At 47.6% G+C, this 19509-nt stretch overlaps 2 protein-coding genes across 2 annotated transcripts; one reads left to right on the top strand and one right to left on the bottom strand.

Annotated features, from left to right (window-relative positions):
* Positions 1-308: 308 nt before the first annotated feature.
* Positions 309-1857, top strand: LOC306789817 (relaxin-3 receptor 1-like; the record flags this gene model as incomplete). The annotated part of the gene is made up of 3 exons (XM_079285885.1): positions 309-515; positions 702-1148; positions 1252-1857. The coding sequence occupies 3 exons, from the start codon at positions 309-311 to the stop codon at positions 1855-1857; spliced, it is 1260 nt and encodes a 419-aa protein (XP_079142011.1).
* Positions 1858-5472: 3615 nt separating this feature from the next.
* On the bottom strand, positions 5473-18647 carry sirt6 (sirtuin 6). The gene is made up of 8 exons (XM_079284450.1): positions 18516-18647; positions 17095-17222; positions 10290-10472; positions 8162-8221; positions 7796-7891; positions 7625-7705; positions 6595-6718; positions 5473-6415 (listed from the first exon to the last, which is right to left on the bottom strand). The coding sequence occupies exons 1-8, from the start codon at positions 18579-18581 to the stop codon at positions 6098-6100; spliced, it is 1056 nt and encodes a 351-aa protein (XP_079140576.1). The 5' UTR covers positions 18582-18647; the 3' UTR covers positions 5473-6097.
* Positions 18648-19509: the final 862 nt, after the last annotated feature.

Genomic DNA, 19509 nt, shown 5'->3' with positions numbered 1-19509 from the left:
AAAGCCTCAGGATGCTGACAGTGGTGCTGACAGATGAAGCGGTGTCACGGCGGACCTCAACCTGAACGCGGAGGCGGGTTAATCAGCCTTCATACCTCATATGTAAACTTTATTTCCGCTTGTAAAACGCGAGCAAGTTTAGAAATCGCTCGGATAAATCACGCAACTCCGGGGCTTTGAACGATGGGGATTTATGCATCCACAACCGTGCACCCACACTTTGGAAGTTAGGCGCAAAGAGGAGGGGGAAACCTGCCGTAACTTGTTACTGAAAGAAAAAAAAAGAAAAAAAAATCCTCTGCAGAATCATGCAGAGCAACGGCAGCGCCTCCGGACCCCTGGCCGCTCTGAGCGCGTGCGGAGGAGAGGAGAATGAGCGCGAGCTCTCCAAACTTATCGGCCCCAAGGGAGCGGCCACTAATCTCGCAGCTCTGAACCTTTCACTGAACTGCTGGCTCCACATCCTCTCCGAGGAGTCCTCGCTGGACCTGCACGCGGACACCGCGAACCTGGCAGTAGGTGTAGCTCAGCATCCACCTTCCTTACAAATCCAGATGAATGAAATAAAATGGTTGTCAAGATCGTTTTTGCATGAATTACCTAAACATGTTGTATTTTGACTTTTAATTTCCTTGTGTGCACTTCTCTGACCTTTTTACGCCCGAGATGACAAAATCATATTTACTGTGTGTGTCTGACAGGTACGAGTCATCATTGCCCTGGTCTACCTGGCGGTGTGTGTTCTGGGGCTTGTGGGTAACCTCCTGGCCCTGTTCCTGCTCCACTCCCAGCACCGGGGCCACCACCACTCTTCTTCCATCGACTGCTTCGTGATGAGCCTGGCGCTGACGGACCTCCAGTTTGTCCTCACCTTGCCCTTCTGGGCCGTGGACACGTTGCTGGACTTCCGCTGGCCCTTTGGCCGGGTCATGTGCAAGATCGTGAGCTCGGTCACCACCCTGAACATGTACGCCAGCGTCTTCTTCCTCACCGCCATGAGCGTGACCCGCTACTACACCCTGGTCACCTCTCTGAAGATGGGCAGCCCTCAGATCGCCACCGCCCGTGCCAAGTGGGCCAGTTTAACCATTTGGTTGGTGTCGCTTGTGGCTACGCTGCCTCATGCGTTCTACTCCACCACAGTCCAGGTTTGTTGAATTAAGACTGAACGTCCACGTCTGATTTAGATGTGCTTACATTCTTTGCGTTTTGGGTGTGAAACCTCTCATGCGGTTGTCGTTGTGTTTACAGGTGTCTATAGACGACGAACTGTGCTTAGTGCGGTTCTCCGACTCCAGCCACTGGGATCCTCAAGTCCTGCTCGGACTCTATCAAATACAGAAAGTCCTCCTGGGATTTGTGGTTCCTCTGATTGTCATCTCCGTGTGCTACCTGCTCCTCCTGAGATTCATCCTGAGCCGGCGCATCGTAGGCAGCACGGTCAGCGTGAGTGTCACAGAGAGGTCAGAGTGCGAGAGAGGACGCCGCCGCCGCCGCTCCAAAGTCACCCGCTCTGTAACCATCGTAGTTCTGTCCTTCTTCATCTGTTGGCTGCCCAACCAGGCTCTCACCATGTGGGGGGTGCTCATCAAATTTGACCTGGTGCCCTTCAGTAAAGCCTTCTACAACACCCAGGTGTACGCCTTCCCCCTGACTGTGTGCTTAGCTCACGCAAACAGCTGTCTTAACCCGGTGCTCTACTGCCTGATCCGAAAAGAGTACAGAGCTGGACTGAAGGAGCTCCTGCTGAGAGTGTCTCGCTCCATCCGAAATGTTCTCACTCTGGCCCTGAGAGGGAGGATGGTGGAGGAAGCCCCACCCAGCCTGGTTGTGATGCACAAAGACATCAATGTGTGAATCACTAAAATGAACAATTTGCCGTCACGGTGAATGCAATTATTCCCTTTGAAGATTATTACCACCCCTTTATGTTTGCAGGCTGAAAATGAAGCTGTGCCAGCAGGTTGTTGTCTTAGCTGAGCACAAAGGTGGGAAACAGGCGGGAACAGCCGTCCTCGCTCTATCCAAAGGCACCGGGAACGTGAGCCACCGAGTGTAAAACCGTGGCAACGCCGCGGTGTCTTTCAGGACCTCCGCCTCACCTACTTTAGGAGCGACGAAATTCAGACGGCAGCTGGTGTTACCACGGTTTTGCACTCTGCGGCTCACTTTACAGCCGTTTCACTAGCATGTCGGAGAGCTGCGAAGGCCCTCAGCTGACGTGAAAATGCAAAAGGCCCCCTTCTAGAGCCAGTGTTTGCTTTGTGCGTTCTGGGCTTCTGTAGAAACATGGCCGACTGCTTGAAGAGGAACCGCTCTCTATGTAGATATCAAGGACTTGTTCTAAGGTAACGAAAACACAATTAATTTATTTTCAGATGACTATACACGAATGACAACATAGTTATGAATGTTATATTCCATGTCTGCCAATAGATCCCCCGAAATGCTCCACACTGTTGCTTTAATATGTGTTCAGAGGTGCTGGTAGATGGATGTATTTGACTGTGGACAGAGTTTCCGTTTCCAGTCTTTGTGTGAAACTCAAGAAAAGGCATTTCTCAAAATGTCTACTCCTAAAGAAAATGTTCCTTTATGTGCCATATTTTATTTGGTGCCATTTTCTAATCATGTGGCTATATGACACTGTGATCCCTCCAAATTCAGTTCAGCTCTCAAAGTGGACACACTCACCCCCCCCCCCCCCCCCCCCCACACACACACACACGAAGTAATCTCCCTGGTGACATGAGTACATTGCTGTCAATGATGAGCCGGCTGTTAGTTACACTCTTGTCGGGTTTCTTATTTCGCACAATCAAACTAAATGCAGTGTGATGTTTGATGAGTTCAAGTGATTTTTGTACCTTTCACCTCAAACACCTACACAGGTAACCGTGAGGACCGTGATACTGTTACATTGTCATATCCGTCATTACGTGTTCACGTCCATAAAGATTGATGTGCTGAATATTGATTTGTGTTATTGTTGCTAACTCCGCCGTCCATCGTCATGTCTCTCGGTATCTGCCTTGCTTGTACCGCTGGGAATGTTTTTTTGTGATTACACGTATGTAAAGTGACATTAAATAAAACGAGAGGACAAAAGACTTCAGTGACGTCTCTGGAAAGTTAATGTCGTCTGCAGCCGTGACACCGCGAAGACGACGAAAATGAATCAACCGCATAAAAGCTGCTCCACATATTCTGCCCTTTTGCAACCTTTAAAGTCTGAACACGGATAACCATCTTCAGCTGACGTGCAAATACCACGCACATCCTCCACCACAGTCCGCCCATCGTGTGGCAATTTGGTACAAATTACTTCTTTTCTGTGAAAGAAAAACGTGTGGGATTTCAGAACACGCAGTGCATTCATTCAAAATGCATGCCAGTTCTCTTGTCCAAAGAACACTTTGCTGTTCACTGTGCCATCGAAAGAAAATCTTCTGTTGTTATTGCGTCCGATTTAATGTCCGTTCCCGGGGACTCGCTTTGTAACGTGACAGTTTTCTCATCAAATTCTGCACAATGAACAGAGCAGGAACAGCACATCGCTCTCAGGCGGCTCTTTCTATCTCAGAACAGAAAACAGGCGACATCCGAACAGGAACAAGGGCCACAATCTTACGAGGGCCCAGCTATTCATCTCCAAGCACAGGGAGTCCTTCACAGAACCGCTGATGGAAGCCAGTAGTCATCCTTAAACATCCAAGTATGGCCGGTATGGATTGATGCTTTAAAGCAATTACAAGCTCGAGAAGCATCTTCTCCAGATGTGTGATGTTAAAACCCATAACTAAATGGTGACCCTTCTTTCCCCTTCGTTTTACGTGACTGCATTTGCTGCTTTGTTATGTTCGATCTTTTTCTGAGACCAGCTCATTGATATTACGATCGTGTTGCAGCACACGCAGAAGGAACAACAACATGCCTCTCTCAGGGGATTAACCTCCACCAGTCGTGGGGTGATGAATCTGAATGCAGCAGTTTGCTGTTACTGTTACAAATGACAATTAAATTGCATTCAAAGAGCATAGATGAGGTCACGCTTCTCTTTCAAGAGGGACAAAAATGTCCGTAGTATAATTTTTCTCATTAAAAGGTTAAAAGAGCTACTTCTGCTGGGACGCTTAAGCATTAGTAACATAACACACTCCTATACCGAACATTGGTTAATGTCAGAATTGTCCCTAACACTGCGCATGTGAGCTTTAAGAATACATTTATTCTTAAGAGGTTTGGTGAATGTTCTCACCTTCCTTAAAAGCGTCTCCGCAACTGCCAGACGAACTCTCTCACACACAGCAGGAAGCCGCCTCCCCCGGTGCTCCACAGCACGGTTCATGTTAAATGGTTAATGAGCTGTGCCTGCTTTCCTCCAGACGCTTCACTTTGAATTACAACTCAGGAGTTTGACAACAAATCTTTAATGCAGTCTTTTTACTGGCGTTGTGCCAACCCCGGGCATGCTGTGGCTGACTCCTGATGTCCATTCTGCCATTAGGCACGGACTTATGAAGTGCTGTAACAACTGGAGCAGCTGAAGGAAGAATCTGTCTGGCGATGTATGAAGTTTCCAATTTCTAATGAGGGAGCCTGAGATCACAAACACTGCAGAAATGGTTTCATGCAGTTCTGCAGTGCTGTGCCCCCTCACAAGTTTGTCTCCGACTGTTACACAGATGCACAGATTCATTTTCTCAAAAACTCAACTGTCAAATTGTTGACGGATAAAACAGCATCTTGGCAAATCTAGAGAATAAAATCCCTCACCGATGAAGGCACTGCATCACAATCACATACAATGATGATTCTTAAATGTCAGCTTTTTAAACAACAACACGGTTCAGTTCAACAGTTTGTCTCAAAACTCCTCGTATCCTAATTGACTGGACAGACTGACGGACACGGAAACAAAATGGCTCCCGCCGCGGTTGCCCGGGAGGCATAACAAGAGGCGGATAACATTCAGAGGGCAGAGTAAGAACCGTCAGCTCATCAGCACAGTCAGAGCTGCAATGAGGACTGTGTGATGAGCCATTCACTGAGCACAGCGTTGGACTCGGTGTGTGTTTGAGTAGCAGCTGTTACGTTTGATCTTGTTTCCAAATGTGAAGAGACAAAAGGTCTTAATGGGACGACGCACTCAGCAACGCGTTTACTGCAGTAATCATCTACAAACACCTGTTGCGGGTTGTTGCTGGTATTTGGTCCTCCGTCCATGGCTTTTAGAAGGAAGTCACAAAGCAGCGAAGCATAATTACATTTACTGCTACTAATACCAAAGTGTTCAAATGTGTACCCTTGGAGATGTTAATGAGGTTTCATACCATTATCTCAAGTAAACAAACGCATGCAGTCTCCATTTCCTTTGAAACGTTCACATTTCTAACTAGGTCACTGCTGTTAGACAGCACTCAACATACAGCGCATATACACAGGAGCTTCTACCAGGAACTTAATGCGTTTATTGCCAAAAGCCATGTGTACATAAAAAAAACATTAAAGTGACTTTTCCCCTCAGAGTACAATGCTTGTTTCCCCCCTGAGATAAAACCATGTTCCCAGAAACGTACAGTGTGATTATGGTCCATTTATAGCCGTGCAGCTCCATCAATGTACAACATCAGTTAGAATTATACATCTCGCCAGAGGAAGGGAATTCATCTGTACAATGAGAGAAGCACAGCTTTGATCTAACATTTCCCACAGTTGAATGAGACTACTACTCAATCGGACTGAGAGACGCTCACTCGACAGGTCTTCTCGTGAAGTATCGAACCGAGGCGTCTTTAAGAAGGCTGAGATCTGGAGCGCACGGTTATAAATAAAAACCTTACACACCTTATTAGAAGTGTTATTGTTAACCGTGTGCTCCACATCCGGTCTTGTCTGTTAAAGTCTGGTTCTCAAAGCAAAATAACGCCCAGAGGTGGGTCGGCTGTAAGGGGGATGTAAAAAACAAAACCGCTGTGGTAATAGAAAGAGTCTTTGCTCCAGAGCGTGTCAGAGGAGAAGAATCGTACTCAAACTGATCAAACCGAGCCCCCTTTGTTGGAAAGTCTATTTCTGGACGGGTTTGTGTTACCTGAGGCTATTTCTCCTCTTTTAACTCGACTGGGGAGTCCGCTCTCTCCCTCTTTACGGGGACCGCCTCCTCCTTAACACTCCCATCGTCTGTTAGTGCCGTCGTGTCTCCTTTCCTCTCCTCCTTAACCAGCTCCCTTTTCACCTTCTTCTTCGATGTGACTGCATGTGGTGGTTTGACGTCGGTGGTGGACTCGGCGGTGGCTTTGGAGCTCTCGCAGACAGTCGGACCCTCCCACTTTGGGATGTCCAATCCCAGCAGCTCCATCAGCTGTTTCATGACATCGTCCACGTAGCCGTGGATACGCAGGTGCGCGTGCTTGTCCTACAAAAACAGAAAATGTACGACGGTGAAACAGTGAAACCTGGAGATGCCGGACAGGTCACATGAGCAGAACGTAAACACAATGTAGCCTTTGATGTTGCCATCTCATGTTTCCACACACACGTGTGTGTGTGTGTGTGTGTGTGTGTGTCAGGTGGTGGTGCGTTAATGGGACTGACGTGTTTCGTGGGCTGCAGGTTCACGATGGCCAGTTTTCCTCCTTTGCGCTTGGTGAGAAGTGGAAGGTCTCCGCTGGGTTTGATCTGCAGGGAGGTGCCGAGCGTCAGCGCCAGGTCGGCTCGTCTGGGGACAGACAGTAGAACATATGTCCTGAAATTAAGGGAGTTGCTGAGTTTCCAATGCTGGTAGAAATGTTTGGTCGTGAGAAAAGACAGACATCTTTGTTCGGTACAAATCCCCTCAAAAAACATGTTCACATTATCATAAAGATGTAATAATTACCATTCCCTCTAACACAGCAAATCATATCGCAATGTCAGTCAAAACATATCATTAAAAACTCCCTTTATCAGTGCTTGTGCTCACACATTTGGGCATCTGGAGATCCTACCCACCCACAAGCTGTGAAATAAGACGACCCAGACAGTTTTTCATTGGCTGCCTGGATTCAACAAGCCATTCAGATTGGGTTCCCCTTCATGCTGACTCATCAGAATACACCGTGGCGAGAGAACCATCTTTGCAAAGGTGCACCGTATTCTTCTCACGAGCACAATCAGAGGATTTCTTTCAGAGGGATGCTTATAGAGACTGAAAGTATGAGGAAAATCATGCATTTCTTTCTTTAAGGATCCTTGAAGCACCTTGAGAACAGCCATAAGTGTTGTAAAATGATTTCAAAGATTCAAAGATCACAGTAAACTCTTGTTGGGGTTGAAGGATTACATTGACGGAAACATTAAAAAGAGAGAAATGGTGACGTTAAAGCAGACTGTGAAGCATTTTCACATCAGGACGCTGACAGAAAGCTAAAGCAGACACATCCAACACATGAATTCACATTTTTCAGTTCACAGGACACGTTTGAACTGTGACATGTGACATGAAACAGGAACATCTGGATAGATAAGAGAATGTGCTGTGTGTAACCGGGTTATCAAGACAAATACTGAATCAAACCCAAAACAGACAATAGTATAATAACACTATAATAAGGAAACAATGGCGCTGCAATTCTATTTGTCTCACCTGCTGGCATCCTCTGCTCTGTTCAGGTCACTGTCAGGAAGAGCCTCCTCCCAGTCCAGTATAGTGCTGATCAGCTTCCCTCTGTTTCGGGAAAAGGATACTCTGTGATACTGATGAATGGATCACAGTTCATTACTGGATAGTTCAAAATGCAGTGAAAGCATGAGTCACCTGCAGGCTCTCAGCCCTCTGGATCGCAGCACATCGCAGTGACGTCCTGTGGGCTTCAGTCCCATCACGCCGATCACCTTCTCTCTGACGTACTGCCTAGAACACCAAGACTCCGACAGGTCACGTCTCTGTCCGACCAGAGCAGCTTTAGTCGAGTTACAAGCATTTATACGCAGGAGTTCGTGCACATAACCACGATAGTATGGATTAGATAGAACAGACAACTTTTGACTGCAGACAGTCTTCAAGATGTGGACTCAACAGGATTCTGGAAACGCTCTTTAAGGGTATCTGAGACTTAATTGCACATCATTTGCAGTTTGTACTAACAGTTTAGGATCCAAATGTGTGTGTGTTTGTACATACCTGCCGCACTTCTCACACTCCTCCACAAACATGTTTCCATGGAGCTCTGACAACACATCCCTAGAAGATTCAAAAGATGATATTTCATTGTTTTTAATTGTCTCTAAAAATGAATGTCCAGACTCTTCCACAGAACCTTTCTGCAGTCTCTCTCTCTGATTAATATTCTGAGGCCACAATATATTCATTTCTGCATTCCACTGACAACCAGTTCACTTCACCAGTTTGTCCGCTGCCTCAATGATTTCCTCGGAGAACTACCGTTCTGACTGATGGAGTGTAGAGGAAAACAAATGGCTTCCAGGCAAAACAAGCCTTCCGATACGCTTCACGGACGGGTTAATGTGCTGAATGAAGAGTTGGATTCTTGTCCTTCAGGTTAGTCCGGTGACAGAACAAACATGTCCCGCTACACTCGAGCCTCGCTTGAACTCACTTGAGCTGCATTTAAAGAGCTCCTCATGTCTGGTGCTGGTCCAGCTGTTATCACAAAGCAGCAGCTTCATATTCAACAACAATATGGTTGTCTCACACGACTTACAATGCTGTATATATTTGTGTTTGTATATGAGAAATGAGTAAATATAAAACTAACTGTTTCCTCCACATTAAGGAATTCACTGCATCTTCTGAACAAGTTAACTTTTCCTCTGAATAAATACCTCACGTGCACTCCTCCCTTATTCCTTCCCTCCTCTCTACTCGCTCTGCTTCAACTCTAAATCACTCTGCACAGATCGAACACGATCTACAATCTAACATGTATTTGCATATGGAGAACCTTTTCCTCTCACATATGTGGAGAACTTTGTGAAAACGAGGACATTTGCTGCAGTCATACAGTGTTTGATGGGATGATACATCTTTAAAAGCTGCACTAATGAGTATTTTTATACCAACATTAGGTCAACTGACTACATTTAAATGGGAGAAAGGTGACTTGCAGTGACCAATCCCGGCTCTGCAGTTCCCCTAAACTCTGCTCTTTAGCGTCTTCCAGCCCATTGTTTGGGTTTTATGGTTCACTCTCGCTGCTCTCATCCACCTCGTTTCCAGCAGCAGCGGCTTTTAGAAAACAAGCTCTTAAAGACGACCACACGCTGCCTGACCGTCAGTTAGGCGTAAGTTAGCACAGCTGGTTCAAATAGCGGAGCAGTTAGAAAGGTGGATCCATATGAATGCTCATGTTGCTCTGTGTCTGCCGAGCGGGAGAATAGCTTTAGGTGATAATATGTTGTAGAGCGGTTACGATTAATCAATCAACTGAAAATCATTTGACAACTATTTTGACAATTTTGACATTGTTTAAGTCATTTTTTTACTTTTCAAAGGTTTTCTACACCAAATGATTTATAGATAAATGGAAAGTCCAGTACTTGCAACACTGAAACAAGGAGATTAATTAATTATGAAAATAATTGTTTTCAGCCCAACAGTGTTGCATTTACAGCTTATTGCGCTGTGGGAAAGAAACAATACTGCTTTCAAAAAGGTACCGTGTGTACCGAATAGTTTCCTAACGTTGACATTCAAATCCTAAATTAAAGATATTTAGTGTTAGTCATTCTGAAGCAGTGCAACGGAGCAGAGGAGAAGTGAAGTGAAAGTCAGTTGTCGTTACCGGTTACAAACAGGCTCGGTAGTGACTGTTATGGGCTACTATTTGTGTAATAAGACTCCAGTGGTGACAGCGTAGGAATGTGAGAGACTGTTGTGATCCAAACATTTCCAATAACTCCTGAGTTCGTAGAGTCCAAAGGAAAAAACAGATGTAATCATTTCACAACATGTTTTTATCTGTGAAACATTCTGCTTCAATCCACACTTGTTGGCATTCGGCCTTTCAAACACATTTTCGCTGCAGTGAAGAATCTGTTCTACCGTTTCCCTCGCTGACACAAACGGAGGCTCGCACCGACGGGTTATAGATCAGCTACACATTCAGGAAATAAAAAAATGATTTACTATTACTGTAGTACTATTACTAAAATAAGCCGACTCTGCACCTGTGAGTGCTACGTGGCTCGCCTGTGAGATATTGCATCGCCCCGTGCCCACTAACAACAATGGCTCGAGTGAGCTACTTGAGTGCACGTCATGCTACAGGACAGGAGGCGGGCGGGGTTACCTGGGGAAGCCTGATCGGACGTGTAGGCCGTCCACATTCTGGCTGATGAGATACTTGAGGAAGCCGGCCCTCTGCAGCCCCAGGAGGGCCATGTGAGTCAGGCTGGGTCGGGCATCTTCAAATGTGATGTCAAAGTGAGGTGACTCACCCTTTTCTTCCAACGTCCACACACCCTTTGGACCCCTGGAAGAGAATATAGTGATGAAGAGAGGACTGGTAGTTATAATCAGGAGTGGACAGGTTGTAATGCAGTTGGTGGACTGGAGGCATTTCGTGTCTACTACTGGTGCGTGGGGAATAGGTATGTATTCATGGCAGCAGTGGGAATATAATGCGTGTTGGTGTGACTGATGTAGGAACCTTGGCTTTAATGATATCGCCGTCAAAGCTCGACTCTACCTGACTGACAGGAAGACCAATCAAGTATTAATTTATCAGGTCTCCAGCAAACATCTACAAAAACATGAATTCTCACTTGTAAATATCCGAGATTCACACCAGAATGAATTCAATGAATGAGTAAAAAGTTCTCCATCTTCTGCGCCGCTATAACGGAAGAGCACACACTGAGCCAGGAGCTATAAGAATGTGTGTGATGTTGTTCTATTTCATCCTTACTGACCGCCAGAGGCAGTGCTTAACACTGGATGTATCCCGTCTCGCGCATGCGCAGGTCGAATATTTATATCAACAAAGTCACGTGTGACCTCGGATGACCACCGTCATCTATAAGTTCCGGTGTCATCCTGAGCCCTTTTTTTCTTCTCGCGTCGCAGGTTAGCTACCATGGTAGCTTAAACAAGGATGTGTCTACGATCAAGACATATTAGAGCTCGTCGCTGTAGCCTTGTGACTACCGGTCGGAGTTGCGGTTCTCTCGCCCTCCAAAGGCTGCGACGAGCTGTCCCTCTTCGGAGGGAACGGTGTGTTCGCCGTTCGGACATCGAGCCCCGGACTGGTGGCCGCCCCTATAGAGCGGTCGTCACCAGTCTGATAAGGGTCAGCTAAGTCGTGATGACAGCAATCGGTAAGATCGATTAACATTGTTTTCTATAACAGTTGTTTGTTCCACGGTTGGCAGAGCGCTTCCGCTCTAGTAATCGAGTGGCGCGCTAACGAGAGCGTAGAATTACGCTGTCGGCCCGCCCTTCACAGTGTTACGGCTATCACAGTTAGCAGAGTGTTCCTGCTCAGGCAAACTTTGTGAGACACTAGTCCGCATTGGCGTTGTGTACATGGAGATTTAATCTTTACATCTGACGTAATTCGCAGTTAGCAGTGTCTTCACTCAGGCTAACTTGGATGCTAGCTGGCTAGCTAAACAAAGCTGATACTGGGGCTGTAGCCATCAACTTTGTATCCTTACAGCTGTCACAGTTAACAGAGCGTCCTCGCTCAGGTTAACTCAGTGGGAAACTAGCTAAAACAAAAGCTGATACTGGGACTGCGTCCATCAACTTTGTATCCTTACGGCTGTCACAGTTAACAGAGCTGTCACAGTTAACAGAGCGTCCTCGCTCAGGTTAACTCAGTGGGAAACTAGCTAAACAGAGCTGATACTGGGACTGCGTCCATCAACTTTGTATCCTTACGGCTGTCACAGTTAACAGAGCGTCCTCGCTCAGGTTAACTCAGTGGAAAACTAGCTAAACAAAGCTGATACTGGGGCTGTAGCCATCAACTTTGTATCCTTACAGCTGTCACAGTTAACAGAGCGTCCTCGCTCAGGTTAACTCAGTGGGAAACTAGCTAAACAAAAGCTGAGACTGGGACTGCGTCCAGCAACTTTGTATCCTTACGGCTGTCACAGGTAACAGAGCGTCCTCGCTCAGGTTAACTCAGTGGGAAACTAGATAAACAAAGCTGGTACTGGGGCTGTGGCCATCAACTTTGTAGCATTACAACGATCACAGTTAGCGGAATGTGCTCGCTCAGGCTAACTCGGTGAATGCTAGTTATACTAAATCAACATTGAGGTTGTGCCCATTGATGGTTTTGACGCATTACGGCTGTCGAGTTCGCTCCGGCTAACTAGACTAAGCTAATACTCTGTGTGTCCATTGATTGTTGTAAACATTATGGACATATCGGTAGCGGATATCAGTTAGCAGAGTGCCCTCGCTCAGGCTAACTGGTAGCACACCAAGAGTTACAGCACCTGTCCAAGTGGAGAGTGTCCTCGCACTGTAAGGACTGTGGGTTTTTTTGTCCGTTTTCACAGTAGCAGAGTGCTCTCGCTCAAGCTAACTGGTGGGGCACCAATATCTGCAGCAACTATCCGAGTGAAGAGAGTGTCCTCGCTCCCCTCTCACTAGGAGAACTGTTTTCCTGACCTGTTCCACAGTAGCAGAGTGCTCTCGCTCGCTCGAGCTAACTGGTGGGACACCAATATCTGCAGCAGCTGTCTTAGTGAAGAGTGTCCTCGCTCCCCTCTCACTGTAAGGACTGTGTTCTTTTTGTCCGTTTTTCACAGTAGCAGAGTGCTCTCGCTCAAGCTAACTGGTGGGACACCAATATCGGCAGCAACTATCTTAGTGAAGAGTGTCCTCGCTCCCCTCTCACTGTACGGACTGTGGTCTGTTTTGTCCGTTTTTACGGTAACAGAGTGCTCTCGCTCAAGCTAACTGGGGGGACACTAATATCTGCAGCAACTATCTTAGTGAAGAGAGTGGGCTTAGAGAGTGTCCTCGCCCCTCTCACTATAAGGACTTTGCCTGACCTGTTTCCGCAGTTGCAGAGTGCTCTCGCTCAGGCTAACTGGTGGGTCACCAATATCCGCAGCGGCTGGCTAAGGGAAGAGTGTCCGAAGGATCACTCGCCACTGACTGCCCCCTGCCTGTTCTCTCAACCTTCAGCAGAGCGCTCTCGCTCGGACTGATTGGGAATTCCGCATAAACTAGTGGGACAAGGGTTCCACCAGAATCGCGGCCATGTTCAACTCTCCCGGCTGTAGGACCTGTATAGCTCCTCTTCAGCCGGAGGACGGCCCTGACCTCTTGCCCTAGCAGGGAGAACCCAGGCAGGACCTGCGGCATCACGCCTTGAGCAGTAAGGTCTGCTAGGCTGGCCGAAGTGGAACACCTGATGCGGGAGGTCTACCTCCCCCTGTCAGGGCAGCTGAATCCAGACCAACCTACCCTGGTCATTGGTATGGCGCTTGCACGCCGGGCATACACAGCAGCTGGAGCATCCACCTGTGAGTGCCTTCTTCAGGCACCTTCCCGCCCTCACCACCTTTTCTGTTCCTCCCTCCGAGGAATATCTGAGGGAGTTGCGTGCATGGTGGAGACACCAGGGCTCTCTCCCGCCTTACATCAGACCATGCAGGAGGTGGCAAATCTGGCCTTGCACGTATGCCAGCCAGTTCGACGACTATGGCGTCCATCAGTTTCCCCTGAGGAGACTCTGAGGCCCGATGCCAGGTGCCCTCGACCCAATGTCGGGTCAAAGATGACCTGCTATCCAGGGCTTAGGACACAGCAGCGCTGTGCACCGTATCGACAACTCCCTCTCCCACCTCATGCTTTCCCTCGCAGATTCTCTGCAGCGGGCTACTTCGACGCTTCTGCTCAGTGATGCTTCATTGCAGGCGTTTGCGCTCATATCGAGGGAACGTGGATGGATGATGTCCACCCTGGTTCAGACTCGCCGCCAGGTTTGGCTGGCGCAGTCACCCCTATCTGAGACATGTAGGAGGACCCTCCATACTGTCCCAGTGGAGCCTGGTGAGCTGTTCGAGTCAGCTGCTGTACAGGCGCTTCAGCGGACTGTTAGAGCTAGCCAGACCTGGCAGCAGTTCTCTGGTCTTTGCAGGGACATGCCTGCACCCCCAGACCTAGGGGTCCCATTTTTGGCCCACAAGGCCGTTTCTCAGCCTCCAGCTTACCCTAGTAGCGCAACAGGCCTCGGCGTCCTGCTGAGAGGCCGGACCGCTACCTATACAACCCTACTTACGTCCCCGTCCCCCCCGGCAGGGGTGCCAGGAGATGTCTCCAGGCCGGCTGTCAGGGTTCTTTCTCCCATCAGCGGATTTCCAAGGGAGAGTGGTGCACGTCTATCGACGCCTGTTCCCATGGTGCGTCACCACAACTTTCAGTCCTGGGTGCTTCCATTCGGACTCTCCCATCTCCCCATGGGTGTCCACAGTGTGTTACTGCTGTCCTTTCCCCCTGCAATCGCAGGGCGTGAACATACTGCCGTACTTAGACGACTGGCTGACCTAGGCGCCGTCCCGGCTTCAGGCGCCACAGGACACTGCTCGCCTTCTCTCACGTGGCCCGGTAGGCCTCAAGGTGTACATGGAGAGGAGCTACCTGAGCCCTTCTCAGAGCATAACCTTCATTAGGGTGGCCCTATGAGGGCCTGTCTGTCGCCCCAGTGCGGATGGCTGAACAGCCTTCACTTGGATGCCAAGTGGCACAGATACAGGGCAATAATATTATCGAAACAGTGTCTATTCATCTATTCACTATCCCCATGGAGGGAGTGCATATCTGGCGAACAGTGTCCCAGGAACCGAGCCCCAGGGGCTCGGTTCCATTCCACCAGGAGATTGTCACAACAGTTACCTGCCTCTCAAGGCGGGTGCAGGGTGACAGAACGGGACAGCCTGGGGGCAGTTGTCTGCTGATAGACCGCAGGTCCAGGTTCTAGAGCTAGCGCTCGAGCACTTCCTTCCATGTTGAAGGGAAAGCATGTGCTTGTCCGGTGGACAGCACCTCTGCTGTGATTTCCCATGAACTATCGATGGGGCACCAGATCTGCAGAAGTTGCTACGGGGATCACCGTGGCCTTCTGACTTGGGAGGCCCCTCGCCTGACCAGCCTGTGGGCAATGTACCCACCAGGAGAATGGAACAAGGTTGTGGTTTTCCTGTTCCGTTACAAGCCTCCACCGGGAGAGTGGCGGCTGCAGCCAGACGTGTCGACCCACTGCCCCCACTGGGTCTCCCTGACGGAGGACCAGCCCTCTGGGTCAAGATGCCCTGGCTCACACGTGGCCAGAGGATCTTCTTTATGCCTTTCCACCATTCCCTCTGCTTTTGCTGTAAGCTTGTCAGAGTTCTTCCCCGACAGGAGGGATCTCCTGTCGCAACTAGAGGGTCGGATTTGGCATTCCAATCCCTGCCGCCTTCAATTAGGGGTCACGGGAGGGCCCGACCGGATGCTGAGTGGCTGCATAGAACCAGTCTGACTGACTATTCTGAATGCCAGTGCGCGGTCTACCTGCCTGCAGTACAAGAAACAGGTGGAAGCTGTTCTCCGACTAGTGTGCGGCTCAGAACAAGGTCCCAGGACAGCGCCCCGTGCCTGCTGTACTGAGTTTCTACAGTCTCTCCTGGATAAGGGCCGGTCTCCCCTGCAGGGGACCTACCCTTGGTACTGGACAGCTTATGCTTGTCCTTTTGAACCCCTGGCACAGGCGGAGCCTAGATGGCTATCAGCAAGACGGTTTTCTCCTTGCTGTCAATTCAGCTCAATGTGGGGGCGAGCTGCATGCCCTATCAGTGGAAGAATCATGTCTGAGGTGGAACTCAGATGGCTTGGGTGTCACTTTCTGGCCTAAGGCAGTGTTTCTCCCAAGGGGGTGGATACGGTCACATATAAACCAGCCTATCCAGCTGGCAAAGTGGACCCCCCCCCCTCCCCCATCGGGAGAGGAGAGGTCAGGGCTGCTGTGCCCAGTGTGGGCCCTCAGAGCTTATATGGCAGCCACCGCCTGCATAGTCAGTTATGGTGAGCCTAAGAAGGGCTGTGCTCCTTTTTAAGGGAAAAAGGAAAAACGGCACCTGTCCCACTGGATAGTGGAGGCCATTGCCGATACATACAAGGCGAGCGGCTGCGCTCGGCCATCCGGGGTGAAGGGTCACTACCAAGAGTGTCTCCACACCGAGGGCAAGCCTGAGTGGTGTGCCTGTGGGGGATACATGTGCGGCGGCCTCATGGGCATCGCCGAGCACATTCACCAAACACTACAGAGTTAACGTTGCCGGCCCTCACCCACTGGGGAGGGTTCTTGGCCAATTTTCTCTGCCGGAGCTATAAGGGGTAGTTACTGTGCTTCCTCGTGACTCTTTTGGTATAAGTCATCCAGTGTTAAGCACTGCCTCTGGCGGTCAGTAAGGATGAAATAGAACGAAAGTTACGGACGTAACTACGGTTCTATGAATCCTGGATGACCGCCAGAGTTCTTGGTCACTCGGAATCCCGTGAACTCGCGAGAAGATTCCATAGGACTGAGCTCAGGATGACACCGGAACTTATAGATGACGGTGGTCATCCGAGGTCACACGTGACTTTGTTGATATAAATATTCGACCTGCGCATGCGCGAGACGGGATACATCCAGTGTTAAGCACTGCCTCTGGCGGTCATCCAGGATTCATAGAACCGTAGTTACGTCCGTAACTTTCGTTTTACAAAGAGCAGGAGTCAACAAATAACAAACAAGTACTGCCCTCATCTGCTCATACAGTGGTACTACAAGAGAAAGCAGGAGGCTAAGTGAAGATGCACATTACGTCATTTCTGGCCTGGATTCGCTGATTATGCAGTTTATTTGAAAACAGTATTTTGTATTAGATGCTGTGACATAAAGTTGGTAGTTGTCCACAAGTTATCTTCAGACTATATATAAATATAATCCATTTATATATGTATTCATATCATCAATTTGCCATTTTAATCCAAAAGCAGATTAATGGCGAGGAAAGGTAGACAGTAATTTATATTCGAAACAGGAAAATTAAGGAATCTCCACTACGTTATGTACATGATCATAATCTCTCTAAAGATTTGTGCCTCACCTGAAGTCGGGGATGCCTGTTGAGGTGCTGATTCCGGCTCCAGAGTGGACAACCAAGTATTGAGATTCTTTTACCAACTGGGCGAGGGTCTCCACCTTCACCTTCAGCTCCTCAGGACTGTCAAACACCTGCCACAGAGCAGCAGACATCAGGTTAAAGCAGCTGGCTCAATCAAATATCACATCATGTCTAAAACAATGCCTAAATATCAGGAGCATTTAGGAACGACACGGGTCGAGAGGGGATGCTTTCATACAGTATTTCATCTAAACAATGTCGGTGTGAAGGCCCTGCAGGAGAAGAGATTCCCTGTTCAGTTTGAACTGAAGCCAAAAAAGGCCAAAGCATTCACAGTTACGCAGCTCATCAACACAGATAAGTACGATTGTTCACAATGTTACAATAACAAACACACATATCTTGTTTCATGTTGCAGTTTTAATGTAGTGTCTTTTCCTGTAAGCGTTGCCGTGAATCACTCGTGAGGGAGAGTGTGCTAGACTTCGTAATCCAGCCCGATATCTCCAGTAGGACACGTGCTACTACAACTTGAGAAGTGTAATTACTCAAGAAACATTGCTCTAGATTTTGCGCTTTGTGCGTCTTTCAAGTTGGATAACATTTAATGTTCTGCACCTCACACATTCCCTTCTGCCATTTCCTGTTATTGTCTTTTATTTTTAAGTGACAGGTGAATTACTGTTGTACCTGGTCCTGAGCAGAGCTTTTACAAAACATGGAACAGCTTTGTAGACAGAATTGTAAAGTATAACAAAGCTGGAACAGAGAGTGTCACATTATGTTTAGGGTGGAAAGTAATACAATATATTCAATGTACAGTTTTGATGTATTAGTAGCACTTTCATAAATTTTTATGCATCTTCATACTTCTGCTATTTACCATTTCAGAGTAAAGGTATTGCCCCTTTACTTCTCAACTCTGATTGCTGAAGTGACTAGTTTGGGCCTCTCTTTAAATCCATCTTCAGTGCGAGTCTTTCATGCAAAACATGAAATTACAACACCAAACTGGGGACAGTGGCTTTTTGCAAATATTTAACATACACATTACAGGGTAAAAATATACAATGCTAGCTCAGCTACCACCTGGAGCAGCTAACGTTGATTGCACGTGAGCGAATGGTTAAAATGAACGTAAAACGTTGAATGGACCCATTCCTAACAAAGACCAATAACGGTGATGCTTAAAGGGCTTTCTGCTGCTGGCTTTACGTTTTAGTCGGTGCAAACTTGAAAGCAGAACCTTTACTTGTCATGGAGGATATCAACGTATTGCTACTCAAATGTATTTAATTATTATTTTCAATTTATCATCCTAAAGACTGAACATGAAGCAGACATCATGGCTAACCTGCTAGCAGCTAACCACACAACGTTAGCTCACAGTAGATTTATTTTACCTCAGGAAGTCCACACACTCCTTTGTCTGCGTACGGTGAGAGGCCAGCAGCATAGTTCACAGACATGGCTGGTGTTGGTCTCTTTATTATTGTTGTGTAGGACGTTGTTCCTGTATCGTAGAGATGAATAATCTCAGGCGGTCCTTGGATCGTGTTGTTTGGCTGACGTCATATCTAAGCGACAACGTGAGCTGCGTTCAGAGTTGGGAAAATGCACGAGATCTCCCAGTCCACCCCGGAAACAGACTATCGAAGAACGTTTACTTTTCACATACAATCCCGTTATCACACCGGGTTTCACAAATCGTGCACTGCAAAGTTGGACATAGTGTGGCGAAAACACAAACTTAAATGTATCTAAGTTGATGAAGTGCCTATCAGGAAGGCCCAGTCCTCTGCCTCGGCCTACTCCTATTGCAGCATTTTGAGCTTTTGTACTCTCTTTATGAACTATATTTGAATCTGTGAAGCTTCACAGCTTATGGTGGACACTTATATCAGACATATAAACCAAAAATACAGCAAGTTGGGCACGACATCTTCAGGGCTTCAAAACAAGTATTCACTCAGAAGGTTGTGGCTTTAAACTATGACGATAATAGCCAATTTTCCCGTGTGACTTGAATGCAGCACCGTGCCTTCACAATCATGATAGAATGATTTTCTTCTGAGTTACTAATAGATTTCCTACATTATAAAAATAACCACTAACATGACAGATAGTCACATCTAGCGACAGATTGTCTGTTTTACTGTAGGCTTCGACAAACGAGCCTGTTATCATGTATACATATGCAACATAGTGAAAGAAGAATGCTGAAATGTGCCGATTCACCTTTCAATCTACATTCATACAAGAGAGGGAATATTGTGACGCAGTATACCATGGAGTTTGTACGGAGCAATCAATCCTTAAAGACAGTTTTAATAAAATCAAAAGGTGAATATATTTTGAAAACTACTTTTAAGACAGCCAATGTTGAAAGTGCAACCA

The sequence above is a fragment of the Melanostigma gelatinosum genome, assembly GCF_949748355.1.
Source record: "Melanostigma gelatinosum genome assembly, chromosome: 15".
NCBI lineage: Eukaryota > Metazoa > Chordata > Actinopteri > Perciformes > Zoarcidae > Melanostigma > Melanostigma gelatinosum.
The sequence above is the reverse complement of the archived record's forward strand: the minus strand, read 5'-3'. Positions and strand labels throughout refer to the sequence as shown.

Coding starts and splice junctions, on each gene's coding strand:
- sirt6 (XM_079284450.1), bottom strand. CDS start 18,581: ATGTCTGTGAACTATGCTGCTGGCCTCTCACCGTACGCAGACAAAGGA. Junction 7,892..8,161: donor GAGTGTGAGAAGTGCGGCAG/GTATGTACAAAC, acceptor TTGGTGTTCTAG/GCAGTACGTCAGAGAGAAGG. Junction 6,416..6,594: donor ACCTGCAGCCCACGAAACAC/GTCAGTCCCATT, acceptor CTGTTTTTGTAG/GACAAGCACGCGCACCTGCG.